Source organism: Hylobates moloch, unplaced genomic scaffold (genome assembly GCF_009828535.3).
Source record: "Hylobates moloch isolate HMO894 unplaced genomic scaffold, HMol_V3 SCAFFOLD_9, whole genome shotgun sequence".
NCBI classification, from domain to species: domain Eukaryota; kingdom Metazoa; phylum Chordata; class Mammalia; order Primates; family Hylobatidae; genus Hylobates; species Hylobates moloch.
Genome location: NW_026652284.1, coordinates 7,208,182 through 7,224,970, shown reverse-complemented (window position 1 = coordinate 7,224,970; position 16,789 = coordinate 7,208,182). Strand labels below are relative to the sequence as shown.

General features: G+C 46.6%; 1 protein-coding gene across 1 annotated transcript in view; it reads left to right on the top strand.

The window, feature by feature from the left end:
* The first annotated feature begins 14,345 nt into the window (after nucleotides 1–14,345).
* The window catches only part of UTS2 (urotensin 2), an 8,274-nt gene continuing 5,830 nt past the window's right edge, over nucleotides 14,346–16,789 (top strand). The window contains exons 1-3 of the mRNA XM_032760894.2: nucleotides 14,346–14,470; nucleotides 14,857–14,879; nucleotides 16,051–16,130. Coding sequence (XP_032616785.1) covers nucleotides 14,346–14,470; nucleotides 14,857–14,879; nucleotides 16,051–16,130 — 228 coding nt within the window. The remainder of the gene's footprint in view (nucleotides 14,471–14,856; nucleotides 14,880–16,050; nucleotides 16,131–16,789) is intronic.

Genomic DNA, 16,789 nt, shown 5'->3' with positions numbered 1-16,789 from the left:
ATGCATTAGGAGAAGACTAACCCTGCAAGACACCCTCATTAACAAAATTGTCAGAGCACAGAATAGCAGAAGACAGCCTTTTTTTTGGGTGATGTGCTGGCAGAACTATGCATTCGTGTTCAGGATGTAGAAGCTATTGTGCAGGGAGAGAGGCAACATTTTGAACGTGTGAGCTATTTCGTGTTAATCCTCTTCTAATTTTTTTTTCTCAGTCTGATTTAATACATCTTCATTGCAACCAGCTGTATGAGTGCACTTGGGCTACTTAACAAAATACCACAGACTGGGGGAGCTTAAACAACAGAGACTTACTTTTTCAGATTCATTTATTTTATTTATTTATTTATTTATTTATTTATTTATTTATTTATTTATTTATTTATTTTTTATTTATTTATTTATTTATTTATTTATTTATTTATTTATTTATTTTTGAGACAGAGTCTTGCTCTGTCGCCCAGGCTGGAGGACAATTGCACGATCTCACCTCACTGCAACCTCCACCTCCCGGGTTCAAGCGATTCTCCTGCCTCAGCCTCCCAAGTAGCTGGGACTATAGGCGCCCACCATCATGCCTGGCTAATTTTTCCATTTTTAGTAGAGACAGAGTTTCACCATGTTGACCAGGCTGGTCTTGAACTCCTGACCTCAAGGGATCCACTCGCCTCAGCCTCCCAAAGTGCTGGGATTACAGGCGTGAGCCACTGTGCCCGGTCTTCAGATTTATTTTTTCAAGATCAACATGTCAGCAGGAGTGGCTTCCCTGAGGCCTCTCTTCTTGGCTTGTAGATGTTTGTCTTTTCCCTGAATCTTCACATGGTCCTCTCTCCGTGTGCATGTGTCTGATGTCACTCTGTGTGACCAAATCTCCTTTTCTTATAAGGACACCAGGCCTGTTGGATGAGGGACCACCTGATTGACCTCATTTTTATCTTAATGATGTCCTTAAAGGCCCTCCCTCCAAATACAGTCACATTCTGAAATACTGGGGCTTAGGACTTTGACATATAAATTTGGGGCCAACACAATTCGGTGCATGACACCAGGAAATATCTAATTGTGTTAAGTTCTTCATATTTTGGGGATCTCCCCTTTTTTGCAACTGGAATCAATAATGTGTTTTAAACTTAATTTGGGCCACGCGCGGTGGCTCACACCTGTAATCCCAGCACTTTGGGAGGCCGAGGTGGGCAGATCACCTGAGGTCAGGAGTTCAAGACCATCCTGACCAACATGGTGAATCCCCGCCTCTACTAAAAATACAAACATTAGCTGGGCGTCGTGATGCATGCCTGTAATCCCAGCTACTTGGGAGGCTGAGGCAGGAGAATTGCTAGAACCCAGGAGGCAGAGGTTGCAGTGAGCCGAGGTTGCGGTGAGCCAAAGTTGCGCCACTGTTCTCCAGCCTGGGCAACAAGAGCAAAACTCTGTCTCCAAAAACAAAAGCAAAAACAAAAAAACTTACTTAATTTGATCATCAGTGATAGAGCCCTTTCCAGGCCCAGTGCCATGGTCAGCCCTGGGGATGAAATGATGGTGGGGTTCAATGGGGTGACATGTCACAGCCCTAGTGTGGCACCGGCACTGGCATCACACACTGGCCCTGATCTTCTATCCCGGGTGGAAGAGGCGGGCAAGCGTGCAGCTTAGTAAGTGCCCTCCCTCCTTTAGGCTCCCAGGGAGGGAGGAGGGGGAAAGCTAAGTGGAGCCCTTGGCTGCGTCTTGGAGATGAGATTGAGTTCTGTATGACTCAAGAGCACCATGAGCACAGGAGAAAGTGCAGGGCCTAGGATGGGTGTGGGTGGCGCTGAGGACATGACTCTGAAGCTGGCGTGAAACTAGATTATGAGAGGGCTGGAGCCTTGTGTAGAGGGGGCCTGGACTTTCTCCTGTGGGCCCTGCCCCACGGGAACCCAGCTTTGAGTGCTGCTTCGTAGCTCTCCATGCTCACGCTCACTTGACACCTCCTCTACCGTCACTGGTGTCCTTGATGAGAAACTGAGTCTGGTGAAGCTGAATGGAAGCTCTTCCCAGCCCACCGGACATTTCTCCCTACCTACTTTCAGCTGTGAGGAGGCTACAAGGGCACCAGGCAAGGGGCCCAGAGCGTGGGCATGGTCAGCGTGGTCGACTATGACAGGTCCTCTAACCCTGGCCCAGAGCCCTTTCCATGGTGCCTGTGGCTCTTCATGGAGGGGTGGAGCTCCTCTCCCCACCTGTCATGGGCTAACTTGTGTGCCCTGCACATTCATCCATTGAGATCCTACCTTAGAATGGAATTGTATTAGTTTGTTTATTTGTTTATTTGAGACAGGGTCTCACTCTGTCACCTAGGCTGAGTGCAGTGGCACAATCTTGGCTCACTGCAGCCTTGACCTCCTGGGCTCAAGTGATCTTCCCACCTCAGCCTCCCGAGTAGCTGGGACCACAGGTGTGTGCCACTATGCCTGGCTAATTTTTAACATTTTATTTGAAGAGATGGGGTCTCCCTACGTTGCCCGGGCTGGTCTGGAACTCCTGGCCTCAAGTGATCTTCTCGCCTCAGCCTCCCAAAGTTCTGGGATTACAGAACCACCATGCTCAGCCTGTATTTGGAGATAGGGTCTGTAAGAGGTAATTAAGGTAAACATGAGGTCATTAGGGTGGGCCCTAATCCAATATGATTGGTGTCCTTATGAGAAGAGGCAATTAGGACACAGACACAGAGAGGGACTGCTGTGGGGGGACATAGGGGGAAGATGGTATCGGACAGACACACAGAGGGACTGCTGTGGGAGGACACAGGGGGAAGATGTTATCGGGGCCAAGGGGAAACTCCCCCTTCACCCTCTGATTGTTCACAGAAAATCAACTGACGAAAGGTAGGTTAGAAGGAGAAAAAGCACACAGATTTATTAATGTGCATAGAGGCAGATCACAGAGTGATTCCCCACAGTGCATGGGGTACTGATACTTACATACCCCTCCTCTTAGAGGAAAGGATACGGGAAGGTGTGAATGATTTTAGGGGGACAGTACATGATTTTTAGGAGAATTCAATGGGCGTGGAGAACATACAATGGTCTGGGACAAAGTCTGTTGGGCCTGCAGAGCAGAGAATGGTTTGTGACCAAAGTCTCTCCAAGCATGCTGACAGACATCAGTCCTTCTTCCTGGGATCTGAGTTCAGTTAAAAAAAACTCAAAGAAGGGACCAGAGGCCACTGTTGCCTTCTTTGTTGAGTGCAGACATGAGGCAGACAAGGGAGCCCCAGAGGACGGCTTCCTCTCTGCTTTGGGAGGGACCGAGGATTGAGAGACAGGAGGGAGAGGGGGAAGGTCGGAGAGGCCTGGAGGCTGCTTCTTTAGTCCAGCAGGACAAAGTGTCATGTTGTGGAGTATCAGTTCCTGAGTCCCTGTGATGACCATCTGCCAGCCAGGGAGAGATGCCTCAGGAGACACCAGCCCTGCCGACACCTTGATCTGGGACTTCCAGCCTCCAGAGCTGTGAGAACTAACTTTACATTGTTGGAGCTGTCTGTGGTACTTTGTGACGGCAGCCTCCACAAACACACACACCAGCCCTTGAATCCAGGCTGGCCTGGGGCCTCACTGTGACCTGGAGAACGCGGTGGAAGTGCCTCGAGATGCACTGACACTTCCACTCTTGCCCTCCTGCTGCCCTGAGATGCCTTGTGAATTCTCCCGGGCAGACCCCCCAGGGGATGAGGCCATGTAGAGAGGGAGGCCCCGCTGTCAGCCGGCACCAGCCTCCAGATGGGTGAGCCATGTCGTCTTAGACAACTGGGGCTACATGAGCGACCCTGGGCCACAGCAACCCCAAATGCTCACCCACAGATAGAATCATGAACCAATTAAATGGTTGTTGTCTTAAGTCAATATATTTTGGTGGAGATGGGGGGTTCTTACACAGCAATGGATAACTAGACATTAAATTTGGGCTGGAAACTAAATAAAATAATTAAAAATAACATAAAAATAAATACAGAGCCCATGCACCAGGCTAAAACGATTTCCCAAAATTCACCCCCTCAGTAAATGCCATTTGAGTGCCCACCAAGGCCAGGTGCTGTTCTAGGTACTTGGGATACATCAGTGAGCAAAACAGACAGAGCTCTCTGCTTTCATAATAACCCCGATGCACACAGTAAAAAGTAAAACGTGGTGAGATGGGAGAACATTCTAAATAGGGTAAGAGGAAATATAGGGGTAAAAGATGGCAGGCTGCAATTTTAAATAACGGCTGTCGGCTGGGCTTGGTGGCTCACGCCTGTAATCCCAGCGCTTTGGGAGGCCGAGGCAGGCAGATCACCTGAGGTCAGGAGTTCGAGACCAGCCTGACCAACATGCAGAAACCCAGTCTCTACTAAAAATACAAAATTAGCCAGGCATGGTGGTGCATGCCTGTAATCCCAGCTACTTGGGAGGCTGAGACAGGAGAATCACTTGAACCCGGGAGGTGGAGGTTGTGGTGAGCCAAGATTGTGCCATTGCACTCCAGCCTGGGCAACAAGAGCAAAACTTCGTCTCAAATAAAATAAAATAAAATAAAATAAAATAAAATAAAATAAAATAAAATAAAATAAAATAAAATAAAATAAAATAAAATAAAATAAAATAAAATAAAATAAATAACGGCTGTCAGGGTAGGCCTTATTGGAAACGTTATTGCCTACTTATTTGAGGAGAGACTGAAAGGAGGTGAATGGGTAGCCACATAGCTATTGGAGGGAGAGCATTCCAAGCAGAGGGAACAGCCAGTGCAAAGGTCCTGCTGTAGTTTGGAAATTGAAAATTGATCCTCAGTGTTGGAGGTGGGCTCTAATGGGAGGTGTTTGGGTCACGGGGGTGGATCCCGATGAATAGATGAATGCCCTCCCTGGGGTGCGGGGTGTTCAGTGAATTCTTGCTCTGTTAGTTCCTGAGAGAACTGGTTGTTAAGAGAGCCTGGCCCCTCCCATCTCTCTCTTGCTTCCTGTCCTGCCATGTGGTCTCTGCACACACCAGCTCCCCCTTGCCTTCTGCCATGAGTGCCCTCACCAGAAGCAGATGCCAGCGCCATGCTTCTTGTACAAGCTGCAGAACTGTGAGACAAATAAGCCTCTTTTCTTAATATTAAGGTTGGTGCAAAATTAATGCAGATTTTGCTGTTGAAATGGCAAAAACCGCAATCAATTTTGCACCAACCTAATAATTGACCCAGCCTCAGGTATTCTCAGGTATCCTCAGGTGTTCTCAGTTATATTCTCTTACAGCAGCAGTAAATGGACCTAGACAGGCTCAGAGGTAGGAGCATGCAGGGGACGTGGCGGGAGAACTGCAGAAGAGGCCTGGCCCAGCAGGCCCACGGTGAGGGCTTTGCTTTTCTCAGAAGAAAGAGGTCTTTTAGGCAGGGTGCGGTGGCTCACACCTGTAATCCCAGCACTTTGGGAGGCCGAAGTGGGGGAATCACCTGAGGTCAGGAGTTCGAGACCAGCCTGGCCAACATGGTGCAACCCCATCTCTACTAAAAATACAAGAATTAGCCGGGCGTGGTGGCAAGTGCCTGTAATCCCAGCTACTTAGGAGGCTGAGGCAAGAAAATCGCTTGAACCCGGGGCACGGAGGTTACAGTGAGCCGAGATTGTGCCATTGCACTCCAGCCTGGTAACAGAGTGAGACTCCATCTCAGAAAAAAAAAAAAAAGGTGTTTTATTAGAAACCAGTATTCTGGTCATTGGCACCTGGGGGAATCCTGAAGTCCAAAACCTACTTGTCACCAGAGTAGAAATATGAACCGAGTTTGCCCTCACATGTTCTTCACGCTCCATGCCACTTGCCAGATGCTGTGCTAAACCACCCCTGGGGACCTGCTCACTTCCGCCTTTTGTCCCAGGGAAAGGGGACTGTTTTCTGAGGGACGGGGCAGGGGTGGGCACCAAGCCTGTCAGCCTGGGGCCAGGCTGGGCTCTGCCACTCACTAGCATTGACCTGGCGTCTGCTGTGGTGGAGGCTGCTGTGAGGACATCGTGTGCAAAAGGCATATCAGGTCAAGCCCACTGCAAGAAAACCCAGCTACGTGATCGCCCTTCTTGAACCATCTCTCTCCTGACGCCAGAGCGTCTTCCAGCTGCTGGCCCTCTTCTCTGCCCCCTTTCCAGCAAGACTCTGCAAAAGACTTGGTTCTTATGGTTTCTACCTTTTTCCCCCTTTTGTTTCTTGAACCCACCCCAACCAGACTTTTAACCCCCTAGGCCACCAAAACGGCTCTTGTCAAAGTTGCCAGCATTCAGCTGCCTTCTTGACCTCTCTCCCAGGGGTTTAACAGGCACCTCAAACCAACACTTCCAAACCAAATCACTGACGATCCCCTCTAACCTATTCCAAACTCATTGCACAGTTTGGTTACAGGTAACGTCACCTTGCCAGGTTCTCAGGCCCAAAACTCTGGGATCATCCTTGGTGTTCCTCTTTCATATCCAGCACTCCTGCATGTACTGCTGGCTCTTCCTTCAAAACAGATGCAGGGATCTGACCCCTTCACAGGGGCTGGAGTGAGCCTTTTTTTTTTTTTTTTTTTTGAGATAAGATAAGGCCTTGCTCTGTCACCCAGGCTAGAGTGCAGTAGCATGATCTCGGCTCAGTGCAACCTCTGCCTCGCAGGTTCAAGCAATTCTCATGCCTCAGCCTCCCGAATAGCTGGAATTCCAGGTGTCCACCACCATGCCCAGCTAGCTTTTGTATTTTTAGTGAGACAGGGTTTCACCATGTTGGCCAGGCTGGTCTCAAACTCCTGATCTCAAGTGATCCTCCTGCCTTGGCCTCCCAAAGTGCTGGGATTACAGGCGTGAGCCACCAAGCCCAGCCTGGACTGAGCCTTTTAAACATAATTCAGTCTGACCATAGTGGCTCATGCCTATAATCCCAGAACCTTGGGAGGCCAAGGCAGGAGGATGGCTTGAGCCCAGGCATTTGAGGCTGCAGTGATTAGTGATCGCACCACTGTGCTCCAGCCTGGGCAGCAGAGTGAGGCCCTGTCTCGAAAAATAATAATAATAGAAATAAAACACAATTTAGATTGTGCCATACTGTTCTTCGAAATGGACCTCCATCTCATTTTAAAGCGGAAAGTCCTTACAGTAGCTTCCGGAGCCTGTGTGACCTGCCCTTCTGCATCTTTCTGGCCTCAACTCCCACACTTCTCCCCCTTGATCACGCTGAACCACACGGGCCTCCTGGCTGTTCCTCAAACGGGCCTAATACAATCCCACCCCAGGGCCTTTGCACTCGCTGTTCCGTCTGCCTGGAGGCTCTTTCTCTCAGCTAGCTGTGAGGCTCTCTCCACGTTTCTGGCAAGCCTATGCTGACCCTCTCCAGGAAAACAGCCCTTCCATCCCATCACCCATATGAACCTACTTAGTTCTCTGTGGCATTGATCACCACCTGACACTGAACATAAACTCAGTGAGGCTTTGTCTGTTTTGGTCATTGCTACATCCCTAGTACCCCACACAGTCCCTGGCACATGCTCAATGTTTGTTGAATGAGTGAGAGAATAACATTACTCACTGTTCAATAAACACCCTTTTTGTCTCCTCATTGCTATCTATCTATCTATCTAGCTAGCTATCTAGCTATCTTCTATATATGTATGTATTTTTTTTTTTTGAGACAGGCTCTCTGTTGCCGAAGCTGGAGTGCAGTGGTGCAATCTTGGCTCACTGCAGCCTCTGCCTTCTGGGATCAGGCCATCCTCCCTCCTCAGCCTCCTGAGTAGCTCGGACTACAGGTGCATGCAACCATGCCTGGCTAATTTTTCATATTTTTTGTAGAGACAGGGTTTTACCATGTTACCGAGACTGGTCCTGAACTCCTGGGCTCAAGTGATCTGCCCGCCACAGCCTCTCAAAGTGCTGAGATGACAGGCATGAGCCACCATGCCCAGGCTCCTCATTGCTAGTAAATGACAAAACCCCAAATTCCTCGATATGGTCACGTGACATAGCCCCACTGATCTCTGGTTTTATCTGGCTGTGTCCAGCCCTTGGCAAACATGCTGGGCGCATGGCTCAGGCTGTTCCCTCCTCTGACCCCAGGGCCTTTGCACTCACTGTTCCGTCTGCCTGGAGGCTCTTCCTCTTAGATAGCTTCGAGGCCCTCTCCACATTTCCTGCAAGCCTGTGCTGACCCTCTGCAGGAAGACAGCCTCTCCTATGAAGTCCCCACCATTCTCCCCACTATCTCTTGAGGGGACCAGCACGGAGCCTGTGACCCCCCAGGGGTTATTGCTGCAGCTGACAGATGAGGCATTCAGTAGTCACTGAAGCCAAATGCTTGTCTGAAATATAGGTGACTAGAAACGAAATCTAGAATTCATGTAGATGAGATTAAATTAAGTCTATCTGAGAGCCTCTAACCTATGATTTTACGTGAACACAAGTAAGAATGGACCCAGATGATGTCTGCAGGAAGTTCAGGAGTTCAATGTCAGTTGAATGTGAGCTGCCCTTGCTTCCGGTATCCTGAACTTCTCTGGACCCAAGTCTGTGCATAAAAATGGCACAAACATTGCAGTATTCGAAGCACACACAAACATATTCCTCACAGATCACCCCAAATTATGATATTTATTTGGCAATCAGTGAATAGGCTTTAAATATTTGGCAAAGTCAATTCCTATCAATTTCTCTTCATGGAATCCCCACAACCGAGGGGAATCAATGTAACCTCATATTCAGAAGTTATGACCAGCTGGGCGTGGTGGCTCACACCTGTAATCCCATCACTTTGGGAGGCTGAGGCAAGTGGATCACTTGAGGCTAGGAGTTTGAGACCAGCCTGATGAACATGGTGAAACAACGTCCCTACTGAAGATACAAAAATCAGCTGAGTGTGGTGGTGCGTGCCTGCAATGCCAGCTACTTGGGAGGCTGAGGAGTGAGAATAGGGACTTGCTTGAACCCTGGAGGTGGTGGTTGCAGTAAGCTGAGATCGCACCACTGCACTCCAGCCTGGGCGACAGACTGAGACTCTGTGTCAAAAAAAAAAAAATTAATAGAAGTTATGACCATATTATACAAGGACAAACGTGTCAGCAGGGAGAGGGAGTTTAGATCAATTTCAAAACAAAAACTGAAAAGAGGTTTGTAATTTTTCTGATATGCTTATCCAGTGGATAGGAGTGCTGCATGGACAAAGCCACTCCAAATATTAATGGTTTGCTTCTTTATGACACGCAGAAAATGCCCCTTTCTTTTCAGAATGTACTTTGTTTGCAGCTAATTAGAGGAATCCCACTTCTCAGGGTGGTTGTTGTTCATGTACGTCCTGGCACAGATGTGAAGCCATGCTGCTTAATGCAAGGGCCATTAGGGTGGAATGACGTGCTCAGTACATTTCTGGGACAAGGTGACACTGTCATTGATGGTCTGTTGAAGGAAAGAAGCTAATTTTCTTTTAAGCGTAAGCCTTTAGTAGTAACTTAATTAGGCCATGCTGTAAAACCATCACTAATAACTGTCAGAGGTACCCCCTGAGTCACCAGGGAATGACAAAGCTTGGCAAACAGCCTCTTCCTTGGAGCCTAGGAGTTCACCTCCCACCTCATTTTGAAATGGTCCTCACGGGTCTTCAAAGACCCCCTGTCTCTTGGCCTGAGTCCCTCCTTCCTCTTCGTGAGACTTTATGAGTGCTTTACATATATATAAACATGCATGCGCATGAACATGCACATGTAATACACAGAAAGACAATGTAAAACAACTTTTTTTTTTTTTTTTTTTTTTTTTTCTGGAGACTGGGTCTCACTCTGTTGCCCAGGCTGGAGTGCAATGGCATGATCACGGCTCACTGCAACCTCAACCTCCCAGGCTTAGGTGATCCTCCCACCTCAGCCTCCCAAGTGGCCCAGACCACAGGTGTACAACTACTCCTGGCTAAGTTTTGTATTTTTTTGTAGAGACAGGGTCTCATTATGTCGCCTAGGCTTGTCTCAGACTCCTGGGTTTGGCGATCTTCCTGCCTCGACTTCCCAAAGTGCTAGGATTGCAGGTGTGAGCCACCATGCTCCACCAAAACACTTTAAGAAAAGAAAAAAATCCCTTTATTTTCAATTCTGTAAAATGACACCACCAGTGCTTGCGCACAAGCTCATCTTTTTTTTTTTTTTAACATAGTAGTAACTACCTGATATTCTACTTCTTTTATTATATTTTCCAGACTTTTATAATCTTTTAGTTACTATTTTAATGATTACTAAAATTACATTTTGATACTTAATGCACGTATTTTGGGCATTGAGGCCAAAAGGCTGAATTACAGGAGAGATGGGGGATTGTAGGGAGAGGAAGGAGGGAAGAGGAGAAGTCAAGCCACTGAGGGCAGAGGGCAGAGTTCAGAAGGCCAGTGGGATCCTGGTCCCTGCTCCTCCACTTTTCCTGGGATTCTGGAAGCTATCCAGTGTCTTTCCAATGTGCTTCGTTTCCTCCCTTCCTTCCTTCCTTTCCTTTCCCTTCCTTCCTTCCTTTCCTTTCCCTTCCTTCCTTTCCTTTCCCTTCCTTCCTTTCCTTTCCCTTCCTTCCTTCCTTCCTTCCATTTCCTTCCTTCCTTCCTTATTTCCTTCCTTCCTTCCTTCCTTATTTCCTTCCTTCCTTCCTTCCTTATTTCCTTCCTTCTCTCTCTCCTCTCTCTCTCTCTCTTTCTGTCTTTCTTTCTTTTCCTACAGAGTCTTCCTTTGTGGCCCAGGCTGGAGTGGAATGGCGTGATCTCGGCTCACTGCAACCCCCACCTCCTGGGTTCAAGCGATTCTCCTGCCTTAGCCTCCCAAGTAGCTGGGATTATAGGCGTCCACCACCACTCCTGGCTAATTTTTGTATTTTTAGTAGATATGGGGTTTCACCATGTTGGCCAGGCTGGTCTCAAACGCCTGGCCTCAGGTGATGCACCTGCCTTGGCCCCCCAAAGTCCTGGGCTTACAAGTGTGAGTCACCGTGCCTGGCTGTTTTCTTAAATTGGATCGAAGTGGTTTCTCTTGGACGTTCGGGTCTGTCCTCTGTCCGACCCTGCTGGCACATGGGGGTGCTGAGAAATATCTGTCAAAAGAGTTAACAAGTCTTAAGTGATTCGAGCACTTTCCATCTTAGAGGACAGTGTGCGAGCACTCGCCCTGGGCACTCCTCTGAGGCCTCCAGGCGCTCCCACACAGCCAGCCTGGGCCTTCAGGAAGGTTCCCCAACTGTCAGCAGCAGGGGCCCCCCAGGGACTCTCTTCACTTTATTTGCCGTCCAGGAATCTTCTTTCAGTTCCTCCTCCTCGGAGGCCACGCTTCCCCGACTTCTCTCGCTGGAGGCTCCACACTCCACTCACCACTGAATGGATGGCTGCCCTGTTCCTTTCGGTTCCTGCTCAGATGCCCCTTTCCCAGGGCGCCCCGAGGGCCCTGTCTGAAATCACGCTTGCCCTGACCACCTGCCCCTGTACTGTCTCCTTGTTATTGCTCTTCATAGCAATAAACAATTCCTACAGCATATGTTAATGTTGTTGTCTATCGCCTCCAGTCAGAAAGTTCATGAGAGTAGAAACTTTTTATTTTGTTCACCATTCTTTCCCCTAAACAGAGACTCCCATAGGGCTGGTGCCGCACTCACTGATTCAACAAGTATTTATCGAGTCTGCCTACTGTAAAGGATAAATACATAAAATAGTGTGATAGCCAGGTGCAGAGGCTCACACCTGGAATCCCAGCACTTCAGGGGTCCGAGGCATGAGCAACATAGCAAGACCCTGTCTGTACAAAAAATAAAAAAGCCGTACATGGTGGCTTGCGCCTGTAATCCCAGAGGGTTGGAAGGCTGAGGCTGAGGCAGGAGGATCGCTTGAGGTTAAGATTTTGAGACCAGCCTGGGCAACACAGTGAGACCCCATGTGAAAAAAAAAACAATTAGCTGAGTGTGGTGGCATGTGCCTGTGGTTCCAGCTATCTGGAAGGCCAAGGTAGAATTGCTTGAGCCTGGGAGGTCAAGGCTGCAGTGAGCCATGATCACGCCACTGAACTCCAGCCTGGGTGACAGAGTGAGATCCTGTCTCAAAATAATAATAATAATAATAATAATTAGTAATGGCCAGGTGTGGTGGCTCACACCTATAATCCCAGCACTTTGGGAGGCTGAGGCAGGTGGATCACTTAAGGCCAGGAGGTCAAGACCAGCCTGAAGTCCTTTTCAAACCTTTTGTCATATCGCCCAGGCTGGAATACAGCGGCATGATCTCAGCTCACTGCAACCTCCGCCTCCCAGGTTCAAGCTATCCTCCTGCCTCAGCCTCCCGAGTAGCTGTGACTACAGGTGCCCGCCACCATGCCTGGCTAATTCTTTTATTTTCTGTAGAGATGGGGTTTCATCATGTTAGCCAGGCTTGTCTCAAACTCTTGGCCTTGGGTGATCTGCCTGCCTCGGCCTCCCAAAGTACTGGGATTACAGGTGTGAGTCAGCACGGCTTGATCAGCTTTTTTATTTTCTTACCATTATCTTGAGCAAATGTTTCTAATTTTGATAAAGTCCAATTTATCACTTTTGTTCATCTATTGATTAATTTACAAAAATGGAATCTATGGTATACATCATGACTTGTTTGTTTGCTTGTTTGTCTGTTTTGAGATAGAGTTTTGCTCTTGCTGCCCAGGCTGGAGTGCAGTGGTATGATTTCAGCTCACTGCAACCTCTGCCTTCCAGGTTCAAGCAATTCTCCTGCCTCCCAAGTAGCTGGGACTACAGGCACCTGCCACTACGCCCAGCTAATTTTTATATTTTTAGTACAGACGGGGTTTCACCATGTTGGCCAGGCGGGTCTTGAACTCCTAACCTCAGGTGATCCACCTGCCTCGGCCTCCCAAAGTGCTGGGATTACAGGCGTGAGCCACTGTGCCTGGCCATTATTATTATTATTATTAGTTTGATGTTTCGATATATACATACATTGTGGAATGGCTGAATCAAGCTAATTCGCATGTGTATTACTTCCCATTTTTAGCATTTTTTTGTGATGAGAACACAAAATCGATTTTTAGAAATCTTCAACTATACATTGTTATTAATCAGAGTCACCCTGAGGTACATAGATCTCTTGAACTTATTCCTCCTGTCTCAATTTTTTTCCTGTGTGATTTGGGTCTTGTCTAAGAAATATTTGCCTAACCTGAGGTTGTGAAAGTGTTCATGTTTTTTCCCCTAGTCGTTCTATCATTGTGTTGTAACCATTTTTTTTCCTTCCTTTTTTTTTTTTTTGAGACAGGGTCTCGCTCTGTCACCCAGGCTGGAGTGCAGTGGAGTGATCTTGGTTCACTGCAGCCTCAACTTCCCAGGCTCAAGTGATACAGGCATGCACCACCACACCTGGTTAATTTTTGTATTTTTGGTAGAGACAGTGTCTCTCTCTCTCTCTCTTTTTATTTTTTTTTTTTAAGACAGAGTCTCACTCTGTCACCCAGGCTGGAGTGCCGTGGTGCAATCTTGGCTCACTGCAACCTCCGCCTCCTGGATTCAAGCAATTCTCCTGCCTCAGCCTCCTGAGTAGCTGGGAATACAGGCACGTGCCACCATGCCCGACTAATTTTTGTATTTTTGGTAGAGACAGGGTTTCACCATGTTGGTCAGGCTGGTCTCAAACTCCTGACCTCGTGATCCATCCGCCTCGGCCTCCCAAAGTGCTGGGATTACAAGCGTGAGCCACTGCACCCGGCCGAGACAGTGTTTCTCTATGTTGCCCAGGCTGGTCTTGAAATCCTAAACTCAAGTGATCCTCCTGCCTCAGCCTCTCAAAGTGCTGAAATTACAAGCGTGAGCCACCGTGCCTGGCCTATCTTTGTAACTTTTGTGTTTAGGTCCACAGAAAGTTTTGAGCAAAGAACTACCAAGATCTGACTTATGCAGATGCTTCTGGCATCACTCTGCTGTGCTGAGTCTGTGGCAGGCCCGAAGGCAGACTTCAGGACGCCTGTCGGGGACCTTTCCACCCATCCGGGCTTGGACCAGCCTGGGCAGAGTACAGTTGGGAGTAGAGGCCACATTCTGGAAATGTTTATCAGCGAGTTTTCTGGTGTAAGTCCTTCCTCCCTCCTTGCTGAATAGTAATCAACTTTATGAAGTTATTTCCTTTCTCTGAAGACTGAAGTGCTTGCGGCTTCACATGAGGCCATGTGTATGTACAGAATTGTCTTGAGCCTGGAGCAATGTTTGCTATGTATTTTAACTTTTCACTGTTTTAAAGGAAATAGCTGGTTTTAAGTTTTAATCCACAGATTGTCATTCTTCAGGAATGGCAGCCCCAAACACAACATGACAACTCATCTACTCACTCACGAAAGATTAAAAAATGGAAACCAACGTATTTCATCTTATGCTCTGCGTCACTTCTGCTCGGACTCATAAATCCACGTCTCTTTGCTTTGGCCACTTCAACTCATATCCAAGCCTTTCTTTAATTCATGATTTATTGCTGTAAGTTACCTCTTTCGCCAGATTTATAAACTCACTGTTCTTTATATAATACCTACTTTGTACACTAGGCAACAAGACAGTTAATTTATTGTCTATGACTTGTTACCTTGAAAAACCACATCAATGCAAAGTGATTGCCTTTTAGCCTCCATAGCCAATAAATTAATTTTTTTTTTTTTTTTGGAGAGGATGATGTAAGGTCATAGGATGATATATATAATCAGTGAGCAGGCAGAATGAGAAGGAGAGAGTTGAAAGTTCTCTACAACAGAAGCCAAGAAGGAAGCCGTCTACCTTGTAGCAATCATGTATAAGCTGGCCTCCTGCTGTTTGCTTTTCATAGGATTCTTAAATCCTCTCTTATCTCTTCCTCTCCTTGACTCCAGGGAAATATCCTTTCAACTCTCAGGTAAGACTTTTTTTTTCCCCTTATGTTAGTCTTGAAAGAGCCTTTACCAGTCTTAAATTCAATGTTAGAGATAAGAATGGGATTCCTGTTCAAAGGAGTCTTGAGTCTTGTTCTATCAATGGTCCCAGCTTTGAAAAGAATGTTAAAGGATCCTTACTGCACACTTTAGATGTAGTAATGCATATAGTTTTTTTTTTTCTCTCTATCTCTACAATGTAAAAGGAGAAGACGATAATTGCTTGTTTCATGTTACCTCTGTAGTTCAAACTCTTGTTTTGGGTAATATATATATTCTTCCGATTTTAAAAATTGCATGAAATTTAAAACATCATTACTTTTAGTTTTTACTTTAAATGAACTGGTTGAATGTAGCACTGGTTGTTCTAATTACAGATTATTAATGGATTTGTTTCACCTTATGTTTAAAAAACCATCTGATATGTGTTCTATGAAACAAAAATGTTTACTAAAAATTTTTTAAATGACAAACTAGGGAGCTAGGGAGTTCATAGACTTCCAAGTATATTGATCGTTTCCTTTTGATTTATGTTAATTCAGTTTAAGTCTAAGTTGAGTTAAAGAAATACGTATCAGTCAAGTAGGTTCTCATTTTGCCATTATCTTTCCATTTAGTTTAAGAAATGAGAAGGCTAATGCTTGGGGATTAGGTTCCATCAAAAACTTAACTAGATTTAATCTTATCTTTAATCTTGAGTACTTCTAGGCTTTTTTTAAATAAAGAAAAAAAAAAACCCTCTTTTAAGCCAAGGATTTTATAGTTTCTGGTCTCTAAAAGTTCATCCCGAGCAGCTTTCTGATGATCGTCAAGCACTGTCATCAGGCACTGCCAACCAACTTCCCGAGTCACTGAGATGATCATTGGCTGTCCTACTAATGGTTAAACATAGGCATTAACTTTACTGAATCTCTGCTGTTTACAAAGAAACAGCACACATCTCAAGATGAAATAAGTGAAAATATTCAGCTACTACTGTCATCTTAAAAAATTTACAAGTAATTTAAGAAACGTAGATGAAATGAGTGTAGCATCTCACACAAATTCTAAACAAGTGGCAGCTTATCTCAGAATTTGTTCTCATTTATTTCTCCAGAAATGAGCTTTCCTATCAGCATTTATAGATGATCAAATTTTATAGATTTTCATTAACAGTCTTCAGAAGTGCTGTGAATGTACTCAGATGCCTTTATGATGATCTGCTCACTGTCCTCCAATCAAGGTTGCAGCTATTTGTAAGCCTGCGGCACGCCAGTGCCACACATGGCCTCCCACCCTGACTCCCACAGACTCGAATCGCAACACAGCAGCAGGTCTGCATTTACCACGCGTCACACGCACTTCATTTAGCACACTCCGGAGTGCCCTTCCCACCACCTTAAGCACACTTACCATGCATTCTATATGCCATCTGGTCGACCACATTTCACATAGGAAATGCCACAATCAAGTTCCTTACAGATGATTTTGAAGCCGATTCTAAGTATAATTGTATTGAAATCTTGAAGTTCAGTAAGAGAAGAGATGACACCATCCCACTGGCTTTATAGGAAGATTGTAAACAGTCTTTCTCTTTCCTCTCCAATTTCCCAACCCAAATACCTAAAAGCAAAAAGGCAGTAGGCAGCAGTAGGTAAGTAGAGAAATGAGGGAGAGTCAGACTTTTTGAACCCAAATGGTTTTGAGAGAGGCTCAGCCCTCAGTTCTCGTTCAAGGCAACTGAGGGGCTTGGCGCATCACGCGGGTGTCAGATCCATGTCTCCCGGCTTCCCGTTCTGCGGGCTGGCACACGGGCTGATAGCATTTCCGCCTCTTTTAGAATACCACTGATGGCCGGGCGCGGTGGCTCACGCTTGTAATCCCAGCACTTTGGGAGGCCGAGGCGGGCGGATCA